The 18,226-nt window shown below is 40.0% G+C and overlaps 1 protein-coding gene across 1 annotated transcript; it reads left to right on the top strand.

Annotated features, from left to right (window-relative positions):
- Positions 1-1,449: 1,449 nt before the first annotated feature.
- LOC132397923 (high mobility group protein B3-like) lies at positions 1,450-5,530 on the top strand. The gene is made up of 5 exons (XM_059976731.1): positions 1,450-1,558; positions 3,088-3,249; positions 3,337-3,476; positions 3,827-4,001; positions 4,283-5,530. Exons 2-5 carry the CDS (start codon positions 3,100-3,102, stop codon positions 4,424-4,426), a joined length of 609 nt encoding a protein of 202 aa, XP_059832714.1. The 5' UTR covers positions 1,450-1,558; positions 3,088-3,099; the 3' UTR covers positions 4,427-5,530.
- Positions 5,531-18,226: the final 12,696 nt, after the last annotated feature.

Here is an 18,226-nt window from a genome sequence, read left to right as displayed (position 1 = left end):
ATCGTACATTTTTTTCCTGACAAATTCCAGACTATTTCTATTAACTAAACTGAGCCGTGGAGAGAATTCTGACAGGCTGCATCACTATCTGGTATGGGGGTGGGGGCTACTGCACAGGACCGAAAGAAGCTTCAGAGGGTCGTAAAGAGCTTCAGTCGGTTCCATCGTGGGTACTAGCCTACGAAGTACCAGAATATTTTCAAGGAGCGGTCTCTCAGAAAGGCAGCGTCCATTATTAAGGACCTCCAGCACCCAGGGCATGTCCTTTTCTCATTGTTACCATCAGGTAGGAGATACAGAAGCCCTAAGGTACACACTCAGCGATTCAGAAACAACTTCTTTCCCTCTGCCAGCCGATTCTTAAATGGACCCGTGAACACTATCTCACTTTTTAAGTATATATTCCTGTTTTTTTGCACGATTTTAATCTACTCAATATACGTATACTGTAAATGTATTTATTTATTTATTATTTTATTTTCTATACTGTATTATGTATTGTATTGAACTGCTGCTGCTAAGTTAACAAATTTCACGTCACATGCCGGCGATAATAAACCTGATTCTGATTCTACTAAACTAAGTAAACTATTGTATAACAAATGGATCTTTTTCATGTATCCGAATGTAGTGATAGATTTAAAACAATATATTTAGGATCTAGAAATAGTGTAAGTTTAAAACATAAGTAGAAAGTGTATGTTCAGAACATGTTCTAAATAGATCTGAAACACAAAAGATACTACGGATGCTGCAAGTCCAGAGTAACACACACAAAATGCTTCCGTCATGAAGTGACAGTGGAAAGGAATATAGAATCGATATGACTCTAATCTTAAATCTTGATGTAAGGTTTTGCTCTGAAACGTCAACTCTTTATTCCTTTCCATAAATGCCGCCGGAGCTGCTGAGTTCCTTCAGCATTTTGTGTGTTACTCTAAATAGATTTGAACCTATTCGGATAAAATTTTATTACAACAGTAAGGAACTACAATATTCCTCATTACATGCAGGATCTAGAATCGGTTTTAATACACCACATATTTAGGTAATGTGATCTTAAGCATCAGGTTAAAACTAGATTTTAAAACTTTAAAAATTAACAGTAGATTTCAAAATAAGAAGTCTGGGGGTGCAGAAAGATTTTTTTAAACTTATATGTCACTTTCAGGGTTTAAATAGTTTTTTTTTAAAGTGGCGAAGATTTCCAAATCAAATGTTGAGGGTTCCGAGAAGAATTCTGAAGTGAAGTATATCGCCTGCAGTGTGAAAGGTTTGAAAGTGCGCACAAAGGAAGCTCTCTGCGCTCCATCTGTTGTTACTCCCGAGCTGAGAAAAGGCGGGCCTTTTTTGAATCTGCCGGCGTGCCGAGAGGACAGCCAATGAGAGGTGGTCGCGGTGCGGGTGGGCGGGAGCGCCGGCCAGCGGCGCCGGCCAATGGGCGGGCGCGGCGAGCGTGGGGCGTCGAGCCAATGGGCGCGTGAGGTGAAGCGAGGCGAGGCTTGCTGCAAAAGGAGGCTCGAGAGCGAGCGTCCGCCATCCGACCGAGTGTCCACCGGTAGGTACCCGGGGCCTCGGGCCTGCGTCACCCGCCCTCCTTTCGGTTCCCTTCCCTCTCCGCTCTCCCCACCCGCTGGTCCCTTCGTCCGGCCGCTGTCGTGAGGGGAAAACCGTTTCTCGGCTCTTCCTTTCCCGCTTTCGCTCCCCCCCCCTCCCCTGCGTGGAGTTGACATGGCAGCTCTAATGGTAGAGGCTGTGAGGAGAAAGCCGACGGCGACCGCCTGCCCGAGCCCACCCTCCAACCGCCAGCTCCCCGCGCCTTCCCCCCTCGGGAGCCGGCGGGGTCCCTGGCCGCCACCTGCACCCGTAACAGCCCCCCTCCCCACTTCTCCCTCCGAGCGCAACCGCTATGCGTCAAAGTATATGAAGTTTGAGGGAGGGGAAGGCTTTTAAAATGGGGGAGTGTGAGGAAGGGTGTTAGCGGGGTAACGGAGGTGAGGAGGGGGGCGTGCAGCCATTTTATCCCGAGGTGTGTGTGGGGCGCCTTCGCTTCCTCCCGTCTCCCGGCCCTCTATTATTCCTCTCTGTCTCCCTACATCTCAGTATATATAACACGCTTCAAAATACAAGAGCCCAGTGCCGCGGCCCCCGCCGCCTTTACCCGCAGAAAGCAGCCGCACGCCGACGGCCGCCGCATTTCACCGGGACTTTCTTTCATCAGCAAGCATTCCACAAAATGGATGGAGAATTATTGGGGGGGATGTCGAGCGACTTATTTTTCCTCCCTTTCTTCACTCTCCCTCCCTCCCCGATTCCCCCTCGCCATCACTGCACTAGCACACTCGCGGTGCAGCCCAGCCCCTTAAATAATAAAATAGCTCGCGAAATAACACCGGCTCTTTTTCACCCCCCCCCCCTCCCCGCTCTCGTCTTATTTCACTCCCCTGCAGATTTTTGTTTAAATGCACATCGGATTTTTTTGTTGTCCTTGAGCTTAAAATGGAGATGGGAAAACATGGCGGGAAAGAAATAGATAAATAGCATTAGAGAGTGAGTGAGTGAGACTTTGATGGCATTAAGCCCCGTGCTCAGCAATAGTCCGGTGCAAAAGGTTCAGTCGGTGTATTGACATCGAGGGCTTTCGTTTTCCGCCCCTAATAAGCCTTTATCGCCCTCCCTCACCGAAATAAAATCTCTTTTTGTAACAATGGGAAGGAGGACTTGTGTGCCGCGTAGGGTTTTTAAAAGAGAATTTTCAGATCGGCACTTTTTAATTCAGGCGAGGACTTTAATCTTTTAACTTTTTTGGGAGCATTTTTGACCATTTTAATCAGTTGTTCAGACCCTTATTTTCTATTATTTGTATTTTATATGCGGAATTTTACATTTTAAACGCATGTTTTGTTTTTGGAGTCCTAAAGACTTTTTCCCTCCCCATCCCAAAGTTGACATCAGGTAACTTGTCTATGAATTTAGGAGACCGGTGTAAGAATTTTGTAAATGATTATATGCAGATTTTTATATGCGGTTTTTTTTTCAGAAATGGATCAGTATTTAAAAACTCAGATGTGATTTATTTTCATGTAGGAAAATAGCAAGATGGCAAAGCGTGACCCTAAGAAGCCAAGAGGCAAGATGTCCTCCTATGCTTATTTTGTTCAGACCTGCCGTGAAGAACACAAGAAGAAGAGTCCTGATATACCGGTTAACTTCTCGGAATTTTCTAAAAGATGCTCTGAAAGATGGAAGGTAACTTACATTTCTTATAAATGGGTGTATACACTATTAATAAAGCATGCATTTTTAGATGATAATATGAAATGTACTCTTCACCAGACCATGTCCGGCAAAGAGAAGGCCAAATTTGAAGAATTGGCTAAAGTAGATAAGGCACGCTATGACCGGGAAATGAAAAATTATGTGCCAACCAAAGGTAGTAAGAAGAAGAAAGACCCCAATGCACCAAAAAGGCCTCCGTAAGTATATTTCCCATAATGCAACTAATTTGTCAAGAAATGTGGGTAAATATTAAGTGATTGTTCTTCAAGAATTTGGAAGGAAGCACTACAAGCTTGGTATATTCTTAAGATTTGTCTCTGATTCTTTTTCAGTCTTGCATCTGTCCTTTCTCAATCTAATACAAAGTGGATTCTGTTATTTTTACATTAATGATATTGTGTACAGTCTTTGCAATATAAGATCAGCTTCCTTTTTAAACTTTAAACCTAAAATTCCTCAAGTTGCTTGCTTTTATCCTTTTGACAAAAAGAAAGTTACAACATACTTACAGTTACTGTCAGAGGCACTTGTACTTGCCTTTTTGCAGATCTGGATTCTTTTTGTTTTGCTCGGAACATCGACCAAAAATCAAGGCTGTGAGTCCCGGTTTGTCTATTGGTGATGTCGCAAAGAAGCTTGGTGAACTGTGGAATGCATGCAGTGAGGAGGAGAAGAAGCCATTCAATAGCAAGGCTTATAAGCTGAAAGAGAAATATGATAAGGCAAGTCCAATTGCACTAAGTACTTCCACATTTTGCTTCCTTAGACTGTCTGAGTAGCTTGCCTCAGAATATATGTACAAACTACTTGATAGCTGCATGATGTATTTTAATGTACCAAATCCTCTACTTCATTGCGATACAATTGAAATATCGCTTGACTGTTCTCTCTGAACATATTGATAAATATCAAGAGCTCTTGGAAGTTTGTATTTTGTAAATTGGTGGTCTTGCTGATCTTCCAATTGGTACGTAGTTAAATATTTCTCTTTTAAAAAAAAAAGGACGTTGCTGATTATCGTGCCAAAGGCAAAGTGGATGGTGCAAAGAAACCCCCTGCCAAGAAGGAGGCATATTGTGATGATGATGATGAAGATGATGAGGAGGAGGAAGAGGAGGAGGAGGAGGAGGATGAAGAAGATGATTAAAATGTATATTTGCCTCTGCATAATTACTTGCTATGTAACTGAAAGCATTTAAACCCTGTTACAAGTGTTGCAACCTTTTAATTTTGTAAGTTGGTGTGTATATGGTCTAAGGCAAAAAGTAGCTTGAGTTTTAAACTGTACAGGCCTTTTTGTAATATTCACACTACAGCGGTGAACATTGAGCTATTAACTCTTCTTTCTGTAAACTCGCAATTTCTTGTACAGAAGGGAGATTTAACTGGATTAAAATGTATTTATGTGGTGTTGTGTTTAAGTGCAGTATAGTTTAAAGTGCCGTTGTAGCCAATTCAATTTGAGATTGCTGTAAGTATGAGGAGAAATGAAGCAATCAAAGTTTAAAAAAAATCAGAGTTGTCAGTAGGTATTTGAAGCCTGCCATGCTTGTAACAACATCACTGTGTCTACTATACTAGAACTATCATACAATGCGCTTTTGACTTCATTCAGGATTTAAGCTACGTTTATTGAAGCAAAATAGCAAGATGGCAGCCACACTCTGGTAGTAACTACAATTAACAAGACCTGTTGGATAGGAAGAGGAGGTAATAATTTAACATTGGCCTCCTGTGCCTACACACAGATGATCTCTGCTGCACTTCCAAGGGGTTTATAGAAAGCAAAAGCCAAATCCAAATGGCTGTGAAAGGGCAAATGAATCTTCCTGTTTCTGCGAATTGATTTTCATTTGTGTATTAAGAATAGAATTGCACCATTTAAAATAAGATTTGTTTTGAGACTAATTGACCTATTGTGTCTAGGTAATATGCATCCTCTTAAAATGTTTGCAACTTTACAGTTGGTGCAATTTGGGAACAATTGAGCATGATGCTTTAAAACTTTCCTTTTTATATATTAAAAAAAAATCAACATTAAATGTTGCTTGTGGTGCTACATGACCCTGCCTAAATAGTACTTGGGCTTAGTGGTGGCTCCCAGTGTTGCTTCATTGAAATCCTAGTGACAACCCTGAACATTCTGTACTTCAAATGATCTTGTAACTAAGGTATATTTTCTTTTTTGTATGTTTAGTATGCTAAAATGTGTTTTGAAGTAAATAAAACTGGATTAAATTTGTAAAGTCTTGCTTGTCTAAAATTTGTTTAGCTATTTCATATAAAGGAGATTATCCTGTACATTGAGTTGAGTTTAGCATTAGGATCATACTGGGAATCTTTAACTTAATCGTATATTTTCCTTTACGCCTTCTAAAAAGAAACCCTGTACATTTTTGGAAATATTTTACTGGATTAATTAACAGATTTTAAGTCTAAGGTGTGTTAAAGTACAGAGTTTTTTGGTATGCAAGCACAAGAACTGGGTATGAACTATTGTTAGATCATTATACAATAACTTGTTAATGATTTTACTCTAAAGAGTAGTTGATCACTATCTATAAAATCTTGATAATTCTTTGTTCCTTGTACAAAGTACTGTGCGAAACGGTTTCCTTTTAACCTGTATTGACGAACAGTTACACCAAAGTTTCTAGAATTTCTCGAGTTCTGCTGGCAATATCAAATTTTCAATGGTAACCTGCGATAGTCCAGCTGTTTCCTGGATGAGGTAAATGGCCTTGTGATACTGGTCTTGGTTTGGTTATCTGTCCAAGGGATAAGACTAGAGGTTTTAGTGCGGAGAGTGTGGCTAAATGAATCGATAATTTTAAAATGCACAAAGTCCATGAGTTGGTCTATCTATGTACAGGTAGAATAACCGTTATCTGGAATGCTTGGGGCCAGAAGTATTTTGGATTTTGGAATGTACAATGAGATCACCATCATTTTGGACTGAATTAATTTGTGACCGGTAAGCAGTCTTTGTCTTACGGTTGTTCATCACATAACAGTAAAAATTATTGCATTGCAATAATGGTATGTGAGGTAACAAAAGCATGGCAGCATCAGAATATCTGAATCAGCTGTTGAACATGGGGAAAAATTGACAGCAGCTTTCAGTCTCTACCTACAATGCTGTTTTGATTAAAAGGTTATAGTGGACTATTTGTATTTTACTTTAAAACCTCAGCATTGTAGACTTGTTATAGTGTCAGACTTTCATCAGCAGCACTTTAAACATTTAATGCTGTGCCTTTTAATTTTTCTTGTAAACAGGCTGAATATTAACAATTACCTTCAACTTTTAGTTCTGATAGGTCTGTTTTATGATCAGCATATTGTTAAGTGGCATGTAAATTCCGACGTTGATGATATATGGTTGAGATCTTAATTTTTTGCTTTGTGTAGTGTTTTTCTATTTTACTTTAACTTCTGTTCATTCCATTAGAACTGTCTACTGTGCATTGTCTGGGAACCTTGCTGGTTCCTTGTGGAATTTTGTTTGTGACATCATGTCAGCGTTCAAAAAAAAAAAAAAATTCTGATCTGGGTGGTTTTTAGTTTTTGAAATATCAGGTAAAAGGTACAAGAGGTGTTAGTTTTGGATGATACTAAGGTGAAGACTATAGCACTTAATACTATCCAAGTTTCATGACCAACTGTGATAAATGTTATTCCTGGATCTGTTCAAAACTTATTTTGATTAATATTCGTAGAACTTCATATGGTGTTTTCTGGCCTGGTCTAGCGTTCCAGTACTTTGTACAAAGGAGAGAGGTAGAATCTGAAGCAAAAACAGCTAGCAGGGCAAGAAGCATCTGTGGAGGCAAACAATGGGTCAATGTTTTGGTTTGATTCTCTGCATCAGTACTTATAAGTACCTCAGTACTTTTTTTATATAACAGTGCCCTGATCCTGTAATGCTCTGTATTAATCAAAATATGGAGTTGATCCAGTTTCTTTTGGACTGGTATTGGTAAAGCATATTTTGTACTTTGATCTCTACCATAAAGTTCAATGGCAATTTATTTTTAAGAATTCAACACACATTTCAGGTTTATTACCTTAATGCAAGAAGTTTAGAAATGCACTGATTACAGTAGTTATGCCTTCTGCTTTGTAAAGACTGGACTGTTCCATTATTAAAATGCATCTTCCAAATGTAATTGTGCAGAAATGCAAAAGTTTCTTCAGGCTTAAGGTTTCATATTTTTTATTACCCATCCCTTTTGTTCTGCGAGGGGAGGGCGTTTGGGTGTTGATGTTCTGTTAGGTTTTTTGTGTGGGCCAGGAGGTTTTGAAGGGTTGATTGGGATGCTGTTTTTGTATTGGTGGGGAGGGAGGTGGGTTTTAAGGCTTCTCTCTGAATGACTTTCATATTTTTATGGATGTCTGGAAAATACAAATTTCAAGTTGAATATGGATGCATACTTTGGTAATGACCTTTTGAACCTTTGAAATGAAACATTGATTGCGAAAAGCGAATTCTTCCTATTTTGAGTTTAATGGAAGCAATTTGTATTCCACAGAACTAAGGTCTAAGGTGTGTTGCTGCCTCTTTACCCTCATTAACAGTATTAAGATTTGTATAGTTGAGAGATAACAAACTTTTCAATACTCTTATCTTGGATGGTGGGTGCAGTTGGAAATTGTGCTCCTGATCTTATGGAGCTTACCCTTGCAGCAGGGATTTTCCAACCCTTTTTATGCCGTGGGTCACTACCATTAACTGAGGGGTTCTTGGACCCAGTTTGAGAGCACCTGTGGCTTAAAGACTTGTCTTGCATTGTCTTACACTTTGGGAATGGGGGTGGGCAGTTTTCTACAATGCTCTAGTTTGTATGGAACACCTTGATGATGGGAATTGAGTGTTTTAAATCTCATGTATCATTTCTTTCACTCTACCAATTATTTACTTGAAGTGATGTTTATCCAAAATACTTAAGCTGTTAATTAACCATTAGCTCTTGCTTCAATGTTTCTAGAATAAGGGATTGAACATGGGAACATATAAAATGCTGAAGGAATTCAGCAGACTAGGCTTGAGTACAGTTGATGTTTTGGGCTGACACCCTTCAGGACTGGAGAATAATAAAGATAGAGTAAGAAAGTGGGTGGGGTGTGAGTGGAAGAAACACAAGGTGATAGGTGAAACTTGGGGTGGGGGGTGAAGTAAAAGAGCTGGGAAGTTGGTTGGTGGAAGAGATACAGGGCTAGAGACTGATAGAGGACAGAAGGCCATGGAAGGAAGAAAGGGAGGAGGACCAGAGGGGGTTAGAAACAGAAAACCTTCAGCACAATACAGGCCCTTCGGCCATCAAAGTTGTGCCAAACATGTTCCTACTTTAGAAATTATTAGGCTTACCTATTGCCCTCTATTTTACTAAGCTTTATGTAACTATCTAAAAGACCTTTATCATAACTGCCTCCACCAGTTGTAGGGAGGTAAGGTGAGAGGGGAATGGTGTGGGAGAGCATTACTGGAAGTTTGAGAAATCGATGCTCGTGCCATCAGATTGGAGGCTACCCAGATGGAATATAAGTGTTGCTTCTCCAACCAGTGTGTGGTCTCATTGTGACAGCAGAGGAAGCCATGGATTGGCATGTTGGAATGTGAAGTGGGTGGCCACTAAGAGATCATGCTTTCTCTGGTGTATGGAGTGATGGTGCTTGGTGAAGTGGTTTCCCACTCTAAGTCGGTTCTTTGATATACAGGGAGCCGCACTGGATGCAGTAAATGACCCCAACAGACTCAGGTGAAGTATTGCCTCATCTGGAAGGATTGTTTGGAGCCCAAAAGCTAATAAGGGAGGAGGTGAAGGGGCAGGTGTAGCACTTGTTCCGTTTGCGAGGATAAGTGGCAGGAGAGGTCAGTGAGGAGGGACGAATGGGTTAGGGATTGATCCCTGCGGAAAGCAGGAAGTTGTGGGGGTGGTGAATATGTGCTTGGTGGGATCTCATTGGAGATGGTGGAAGTTATGGAGAATTGTGCTGGATGCAGAGGTAGGTGAGAAGAGGAACTCTATCCCTGGTAGAGTGGAGGGGAGGATGAGGTGAGGTTACACATGTGCGAAATGGAAGAAATGCAGTTGAGGGCAGCGTTGATGGTGGAGGAGGGGAAGCCACTTTCTTTGAAGGAGGACGACAGCTCTTCTTGGAAGAAGAGCCTCATCCTGAGAGCAGATGCGGGAGAGACAGAGGAATTGAGAGAAGGGGATGTCATTTTTACAAGTAACAGGGTGGGAAGAGGTACAGTCCAGGTAACTGAGAGTTAGTGGGTTTATATTAAGGGTTCAGCCTTTTTCTGTAGATGCTGCCTGGCCTGCTGAGTTCCTCTATTATTTTGTATGTGTTTGGATTATCAACATCTTGTTTGAAGTTGGAACATGGGATTTTCTTTATTCAAGTGGCTTGTAGAAGGGCCTACTAGTTTGGCCACTATATTGATGTCTTGATTGATGCTGTCTAAACCTGCAGTGTATTTTCACTATAACTTGTTCAGAAAAATACCATCTTTAAAAATAAAAACTAAGTTGATTCATTATGTTTTATGGAAGAAAACCTGCTGTTCTTAACCAACTGCACTTAAATGGGTAAAAACTCAGTGCCTATTGAACTAGATAACCAAGCCAATGGGTAACAAGTCACAGCCTGTTGAATTAGATAGCCAAGCCACTTAAGTTGCTTTGCTTCCTTGTTCGCCAGAATAATGAACATATTAAATGTTGGGCTTTCTACATATTGTAATTTTGAATAGTGGCCAAGAATAGATGATGGTACTTGCTTTCTGCCTTATCACTTTAATAAGAATTCAAAATCAAAACCTTAAACTATCATATTGGTGTCTGTCAGAAGTTAGGGAAAACTTGTCTTTCGCTGTCAGGGTATTTCCTCTGATGCTTCTGGAGAGATTGTCAAATAGGGCATTGAAATGCTTGATATAATAATAAAATGAAACTAGCTTGTCTACCTAATTTTTAAAATGTTTGTCAGTACTATTTGTCATGTTCTGTGCATTTTTACCACATTGTACAGTGCTAATTGAAAACAGGTACTTGGTGGAGACCAGCACCACCTTCAGGGAATACCATGTAGGTGTTAGGAACAGATGATGTTCTAGCAAACTAACCATAGCTCGTAAACTAATCACAGCTCGTAAGCAGGCCACCTCGGCCCTTCTAGTCTGTGCCGAACGCTTACTCTCACCTCGTCCCACCTACCTGCACTCAGCCCATAACCCTCCATTCCTTTCCTGCCCATATACCTATCCAATTATTTAAAAAAATGACAAAATCGAACCTGCCTCTACGACTTCTACTGGAAGCTCATTCCACACAGCTACCGCTCTCTGAGTAAAGAAGTTCCTCCTCGTGTTACCCCTAAACTTTTGCCCCCCTAACTCTCAACTTGTCCTCTTGTTTGAATCTTCCCTACTCTCAATGGAAAAAGCCTGTCCACGTCAACTGTATCTATCCCTGTCAACTCTATCTATCCCTCTCATAATTTTAAATACCTCTATCAAGTTCCCCCTCAACCTTTTACGCTCCATAGAATAAAGACCTAATTTGTTCAACCTTTTCTGTAACTTAGGTGCTGAAACCCAGGTAACATTCTAGTAAATCTCTGTGCTCTCTAATTTGTTGACGTCTTTCCTATAATTCAGTGACCAGAATTGTACACAATACTCCAAATTTGGCCTCACCAATGCATTGTACAATTTTAACATTACATCCCAACTCCTATACTCAAATGCTCTGATTTATAAAGGCCAGCATACTGAAAGCTTTCTTCACCACCCTATCCACATGAGATTCCACCTTCAGGGAACTATGCACCATTATTCCTAGATCACTCTGTTCTACTGCCCTACCATGTGCGATGTATGTCCTATTTTGATTATTCCTACCAAAATGTAGCACTTCACACTTACCAGCATTAAGCTCCATCTGCCATCTATCAGCCCACTCTTCTAACCGGCCTAAATCTCCCTGCAAGCTTTGAAAACCTATTTCATTATCCACAACACCACCTATCTTAGTATCATCTGCATACTTACTAATCCAATTCATCACCCCATCATCCAGATCATTAATGTATATGACAAACAACATTGGACCCACTAGTCACCGGCTTCCAACCTGACAGCTATCCACCACTACTCTCTGGCATCTCCCTTCCAGCCACTGTTGAATCCATTTTACTACAATATTAATACCTAATGATTGAACCTTCCTAATTAACCCTCCGTGCAGAACCTTGTCAAAGGCCTTACTGAAGTCCATATGGACAACATCCACTGCTTTACCCTCGTCAACTTTCCTAGTAATCTCTTCAAAAAATTCAATAAGATTGAAAAACTAAATGCTTTGTTTTGTATAATATCTGGATGCACATTCTTTTGAAAATGTTTGAAAATGTTTGATTTTTAGAATTGTCTACAGGAGGCTGGAAAAAAAAAACTTAAGCACCAAGAAGCTTGCACACTATTTAGGTTTAAATAATCTCTTTCCGTCTTTGATGTATCTGAACCTTAAATATATTTAAATGCTTATTTGAACATTTATTTTAAGCACTATACATTACATGTAAGAGTTTCTTTGGCAGCAGGAAGTTGTATTATGGCAATATCTAGGAAAGATCAGTATTACATATAAAAGTAGTAACCTGAGTTCATCTAGCCCGCCATTTCTATGGAACTTTTCAGTAACTTAAGTATTTTAAGAATTTTTAATTATGTTAAGTTCCTTCACCTAAGATGTTAAACTGGATCCTCCAGGCCTGTTGAATTAATGGTGTTGGCTTATGAAGTCCAATCACTTTTCTGTTTGGATATTGTTCCTCTATGTATGTATTTCATGGTCTTGGGTTTGATGTCTGGTGTATCCCACCTGAGATCAGCAATATTGGAATATCACAGAATAATGATAATGTTCTCCGAATATGACCCACAGGATTCTGGCATTTAGCAGAATGTTTTGTGCATGTGTGAACATTTTTCCACTAGCTTGAAGCTTAGTGATGTTACTCTTAACTACCTTTAAACTGAAAAGTGCAAGCAAGACAGACTTAAATGAAAAATATTTCAAGTAATGTCTAAAGCTAGCAATCAGTATTCAGTTTCATTTCATTGAAATGTGAGTTTTAAAGGTGGCTGTGCGGTGTTATTCACATTTCTATGTGAATGAAACAGTGGGCATAGTGCTTAGTAGTCTCTCCTACCTTGGCTTTTAGTTCTTAAATTGTAGTTAAATCACAAGCTGACCTGGGACTTCTTTTTGTTTTCTACCTAACTTTTGATTGACTTAAATCAAAATGAACCAAATATTAGCTTGGCTAAAGCCACCAATTACGCTCCAGTTCCTCTGAACTATATGTAATAGCGCTAATCACTAATATTGATGTTTGAATTAACTTCAAGGTGAAATTCAGGCTGTCACTAAGCTGACCTGTTTCAACCTCTGTAGTATTGCCTTGATCTATATCTTTGCCTTCAGAAGCAGCTTCCTACACTGGCCTGCAGCAGAGGGCAGGTGAGTTTAGGTGGCTTGACATTTAATGAAAGATTCTCCCACTCCCCTGTTACTACTCCCCACTCTTCCCTATTTGAAAAGAAAAACATCTCTGGTCATATGTTATAGGAACAATTGGGTAGTACAGGTGGGTCAGACAAGATTATTGTAAAATGAGTGCAGCCCACCCATAATGGCCAGTAACTTTTACGTTCAATCATGGCTTAAAGTAAAGCCCTATATGAATATTAGCAAAGCTTGGGAGATTGATCTGGAAAGTAAAGCACATGGGATTTAGTTGGAGTGAAAATTATGAACTGTAATCACCTGGAGGACTGAACTGTGGGGTTCTGCTGGTTTCTGTCCAGGGGTCAATTGGGAATACTGACCTTGCCAGTCTAGCTTCTGTGAAATAAGTGACCCTGGGATTTTTGCTCTGTGACATGTCAAAATTATTTTGGGAGAAAATACAGGAATCATTTTAAAATAAGGTTGAAGCTTGGAAAGAAGGCTGTAGGCTTCAGGGAGATTAATAGTACAGTTGGGCAGGCATAAAAATGGTGAAATAAATTGATCCAGAGAAATGAGGAAATGCATTTTTAAGGGAAACAAATCCGCGCCACCCAGCAATCCCCTGATTTAATTCCAGCCTAATCACGAGACAATTTATAATGACCAATTAACCTTCCAACTAGTACATCTGTGGGATGTACTATGCCTCTGGAAGGAAACTGGATCACCCAGAGGAAACTCGTGCAGTCACGGGGAGAATGTACAAACCCCTGGCAGGCAGTGGCGGGATTTGAACCTGGGTCGCCTGTACTGTAAAGCTAACCCAGAAGTACTGTACTGTTAACCATTATGCTATGCAGAACTGAGTAGCATGTGCAGTTCCGGTTACTACAGGAAGGTTGTGTAAATAGAAATTGAAAGATTTTTTTGCGGACTGTAAAATTATAGTTGTGAGAGACTGACCAGGCTGGGGTATTTTTTTTAAACCAGGGGACTAAGAAGAGACTAAGGTGTATAAAGTGGTGTGAGGTCCAGATAATCAGTAATAACTTGCTTCTCTCAGAAAAGAACTTAATAGTATAGATTTGAAATAACTGGTAAAAGGAAGAAATTGTGGGGCAAAGTAATAATCATATACAGAGAAGTTGAGGCCTTGGAGTTACAAACTGAAAGGATGATTAGTGGTGGTAGAAAATTGCATCTCATTTAAGGTCCCAGGAAAAGGACATGTCAAATCCTTAAGTCTCTTGATTGAGCTGTGTAATAAATTTAACAGGATATTTTTAAACCTCCATTGGAAGAGACTCTGTACAGTATGAGTTTATAAATTAATCTATGGCTGCAGAACACACAGCTGGTTTGATAAACCTGATCATCTGCTGTGATTTGTGATTTACTAATGGTAGTTCCTGGTTCCTAAACATGATAAACCAATGGACCAGTTTTAATGTTGATTCATCATTAGAAAAACAATTACATCCTGCATGTATCAATCATTGCTGTGAAATTCTCCAATTAATTGAATTATAGTAGACTAGGTAAAGCATTTCTTAAAAGTGCAGTAAGTCATCCAATGTATGAAAATCATGGGCAAAATACATACCAGTGCATTAGTACACCAATGTACAGTCAATAAAAGAGCTGCAGTTTCAGATACGATTTGATTAAAAGTTCACATTGGGCCCAGCTGTTCTGCCCATGTAGGAAGCAAAGTTTGATTTTATGCTAACTCTGAATTTTAGTCTGTAAGACTTGGTGTGTTTTCTGGCCATCGCAAGTAGATAATTATTTGTTTTGAACCCTGGACTTTAAAATTGGAGGGTGTACTCTGGTAGAATTAAAGATGCTTGTTGGGTGTAATTACACAAATTTTTCAACTTGATCCAATTTAACTTTAAGATTGGATATTTATTGAAGCATTGAGTTTCAGAAAGTCATGGGAATTTCCGGTGACTGGAACAATGAGATTTGAGACCACACTCACTCTCACTTGGGAAAGGTGCAGTATATCTGGAAGATCAGAAATTATTTTTAATATTGTCTACATTCCTGTGAAAGACTTTTCTAACCTGACTTGGGGTTAAAACATTTCAAATGTCCTTGTTTACCTATGAACATCCTGGTATGGCCATCATTAGTTGTGATGCAAGGTCTGAAACGTGGCTCATCTCTGCTGCCTCAGATGCGTTTGCCCTGCTGAGTTCTTCCAGCAGTTTTGTTTTTGCACTTCCAGGCTCCTGTTTCCTTTGTTATGTCACTAGTCACAAAGGGTGTTTTTACTCATGTTGCTGTCCAGATGTCTCTATCCTAACATAGCTTTCTTTGAAATAAACTTTTTTACTGGTTCTGAAGATTCTGCTACTGTCCTAAATCACTATTACGAAGGGATTGTCACGAAACTTAACCTTAAGTCCTTTACCTTAAGCTCCAGTTTCTTGACCTTGTCCATCAGGAACTGAAGTTAGGTGTACTTCCTGCAGATCTAGTTGTCGCGCAGACCATTAGGTACTCAGAAATCCTCTCTCTGATCTACCGTCCTGTCTATACTTGCTGGGACTCTAATTTCTCAAACTTGGCTTCCAGTCTGCACCTGTTGAGTTGAAGTCTGACCACTCTAACACTGTCCACTCACACAAAGACTATTCTGCTCAAACCCTGCTTGTTTTAATTGGCCTTTTCTAGTTAAACTTATTTGCTTATTGACCCAAGCAATCTGCTCCATAGACAAGTCCCGACAGGCCCTGCTCACTTTTTAAAACTAGTGCTGCTCCCCAGTGATGCAAAGAGAAACGAGCAACATAAAATTATTGAATAAAAATTGAATGGAAATGACTGAATTTCATGAAGACTTGAGGGAAGATATTTTATAATTATTCTATGCTAAGATTGTTAAGACAATTAGATAAAAATATTGTGTTCACAGTTCAGCACATCACATGGCCAGCCTCTCTGAATTCTGCCTATAGCCTCAATGTCTCAGTAGAGCAACCTGCAAAATCTCCAATCTTCCCTCTCCCATGAGGCAGAAGATATAAAAGCCTGAAAGCATGTACCACTAGGCTCAAGGACAGCTTGTATCCCACTATTAGGCTCTTGAATGGACCTCTTGTATGATAAGATGAACTCTTGGCGCCTCAATTTCTTTTTTGTATTTGCAGTTTGTTGTCTTCTGCACTCTGGTTAAATGCCATAGATGAGCGGTCATTCATTGAGGTGGGAGAAGTAAAGGCTGAAGGAGAAATCTGATAGACGGCTGTGACCATGGGAGAAAGGGGAGGAGGGGGTAGGTGAGGAGAAGAGAAGGGGTAAGAGGGGACCTAGAATAGGGAATAGTAGAAGAGACAATGTTAAGGGTGGAGAAATGACTAGAGTTTAGAGGAATTAAAGTTCATGCCATCTGGTTGGAGGTTTTCCAGTTGGCATATGAGGTGTTGCTCCTCCTCATTTTGTGCCAGCAGTACAGCACAATACATGATAAAAATACTATAAATTACAACAAATATATATAAATTAAGTAGTGCAAAATGAGAGGAAAAAAGAAAAAGTGTGGCCTCCTTGTGGCATTTGAGGTGGCCATGGACTGATATTTGGGAATGGAAAATCAAATTGAAATGGTTACTGGGAAATACAGCATTTTGTGGCAGATGGGACCACATTCCCCTCATCTGGTTTATCTATCACCTACTATTTTGCATTTTTCCCCTCCCAGCCCTCATCACCTTATTCTGCCTTCTTCCCCTTTCCAGTCCTGATGAAGTGTTTCAATCTAAAATGTCAACTGTTTCATCCATTCCATAGATGCTGCCTGACCTGCTGAATTCCTCCAGCAGTTTGGATTTCTAGCATCTGCGGAATCTTTTTGTTATAAAACAATAGTCACTGGTCACTGTGCAGAAAGATTTTTTTTTTCTTTTTGCAGCCTGATGCTGATCATGAGAATAGTCCTGATATGATGTGGTCCCTCAGTTCTTGGCGATTTTGTGAATGGAAATTAGTGTGTCCCTATCAGTTATATGCCAGCCTTCCCTGAGTCACTTGCAATGCTTATGCTAAGGTGGGTAATCAGTCAACAGTCTATTCTGGAGCTGTCTTATGAGGGATTCAGAATCAGGCTTAATAACACTGGCATATGTCACGAAATTTGTTTTTTTTGCCAGCTGCGCTGTGCAATACATAATAAAAACGCTATAAATTACAATAAGATATATAAATTAAATAGTGCAAAAAGAAAAAAAAAATTTAAAAAGTTGTGAGGTAGTATATATGGGTTCATTGTTCATTCAGAAATCTGATGGTGGAAAGGAAAAAGCTGTTCCTGAAGCAGGCTGCTGTACCTCCTAGATGATAATGAGAAGAGGCGTGTCCTGGGTGATGGATGATGCCTTTGAGGCATTGCCTTTTGAAGTATCCTAGATGCTGATGCGGCTAGTGCCCATAATGAAACTGGTTGAGAATACAAACTTCTGCAGCTTTTTCTGATCCCATGCAGTGGCCTTTCTGGACCAGAAGGTGATGCAACAGTTAGAATGCTCTCCATTTTACACTTGTAGAAATTTGCGAAAGTCTTTGACATAACAAGTCTCCTCAAACTCCTAGTCAAATGTAGCCACTGTCATGCCTTCAGATGTCCACAGAATATCAGTCCATTTTATGTGCTAGTAAGACATTCTTCCTTATAACTATTCCATTGGAGATTTGCTCCGGTTCACATGGGAAGGAGATGTATGATGACCACCCTCAGTCCACACCTTGAACCAGGAATAGCCATGCTAACAGTGATTGTCAGTGAGCATATACAGTCTGCTTTCACATTCTGCTCTGTTTTACACAAAAGTGATTGATAATGCAATTTACTGAGACCAATTGAATTGGAATTTAGAAAAAAACAGTGCTGTGCAATCAAATTTTTAGGCACTTGTTTCTTACCGAGGAGAGAAATAGAATTCTGCTCAATATCGAGCAATGAGGCTCAGAGAAATGATATTCACCTGACTGAGGAGCCTCTAACATCAGAATCTGCATTTAACTGTTTAATGGAGGATATGTGATTAAACCTGGAGTATTGTGAGTAGTTTTGGGATGTGCGAGCATTGGAAAGGGTCCAAAGGAAGTTAATCAGAATGATCCCAGCCATGAAAGGGTTAATGTACAGTACGAGGAGCATTTGATAGCCCTGGGCCTGTATTCACTGTGTTTGAAGAATGGGGGAGAGGATCTCATTGAAATCTACTGAATATTGAAAGGCCTTGATAGTGGATATGGTGAGGATATTTCCTATAGTGGAGAGTCTAGGACCAGAGAGCACAGCCGCAGAGTAGGACATCCCTTTAGAAAAGAGAGCAGGAATTTCTTTAGCCATGGGGTGGTGAATCTGTGGTTATTCATTGCCAAATCATTGGGTATATTTAAAGCAGAGGTTGACA

The sequence above is a fragment of the Hypanus sabinus genome, chromosome 8, assembly GCF_030144855.1.
Source record: "Hypanus sabinus isolate sHypSab1 chromosome 8, sHypSab1.hap1, whole genome shotgun sequence".
In the NCBI taxonomy this organism is placed as follows: Eukaryota; Metazoa; Chordata; class Chondrichthyes; order Myliobatiformes; family Dasyatidae; genus Hypanus; species Hypanus sabinus.
The sequence above is the reverse complement of the archived record's forward strand: the minus strand, read 5'-3'. Positions and strand labels throughout refer to the sequence as shown.

Coding starts and splice junctions, on each gene's coding strand:
- LOC132397923 (XM_059976731.1), top strand. CDS start 3,100: ATGGCAAAGCGTGACCCTAAGAAGCCAAGAGGCAAGATGTCCTCCTAT. Junction 3,250..3,336: donor GATGCTCTGAAAGATGGAAG/GTAACTTACATT, acceptor ACTCTTCACCAG/ACCATGTCCGGCAAAGAGAA. Junction 3,477..3,826: donor AATGCACCAAAAAGGCCTCC/GTAAGTATATTT, acceptor GCCTTTTTGCAG/ATCTGGATTCTTTTTGTTTT.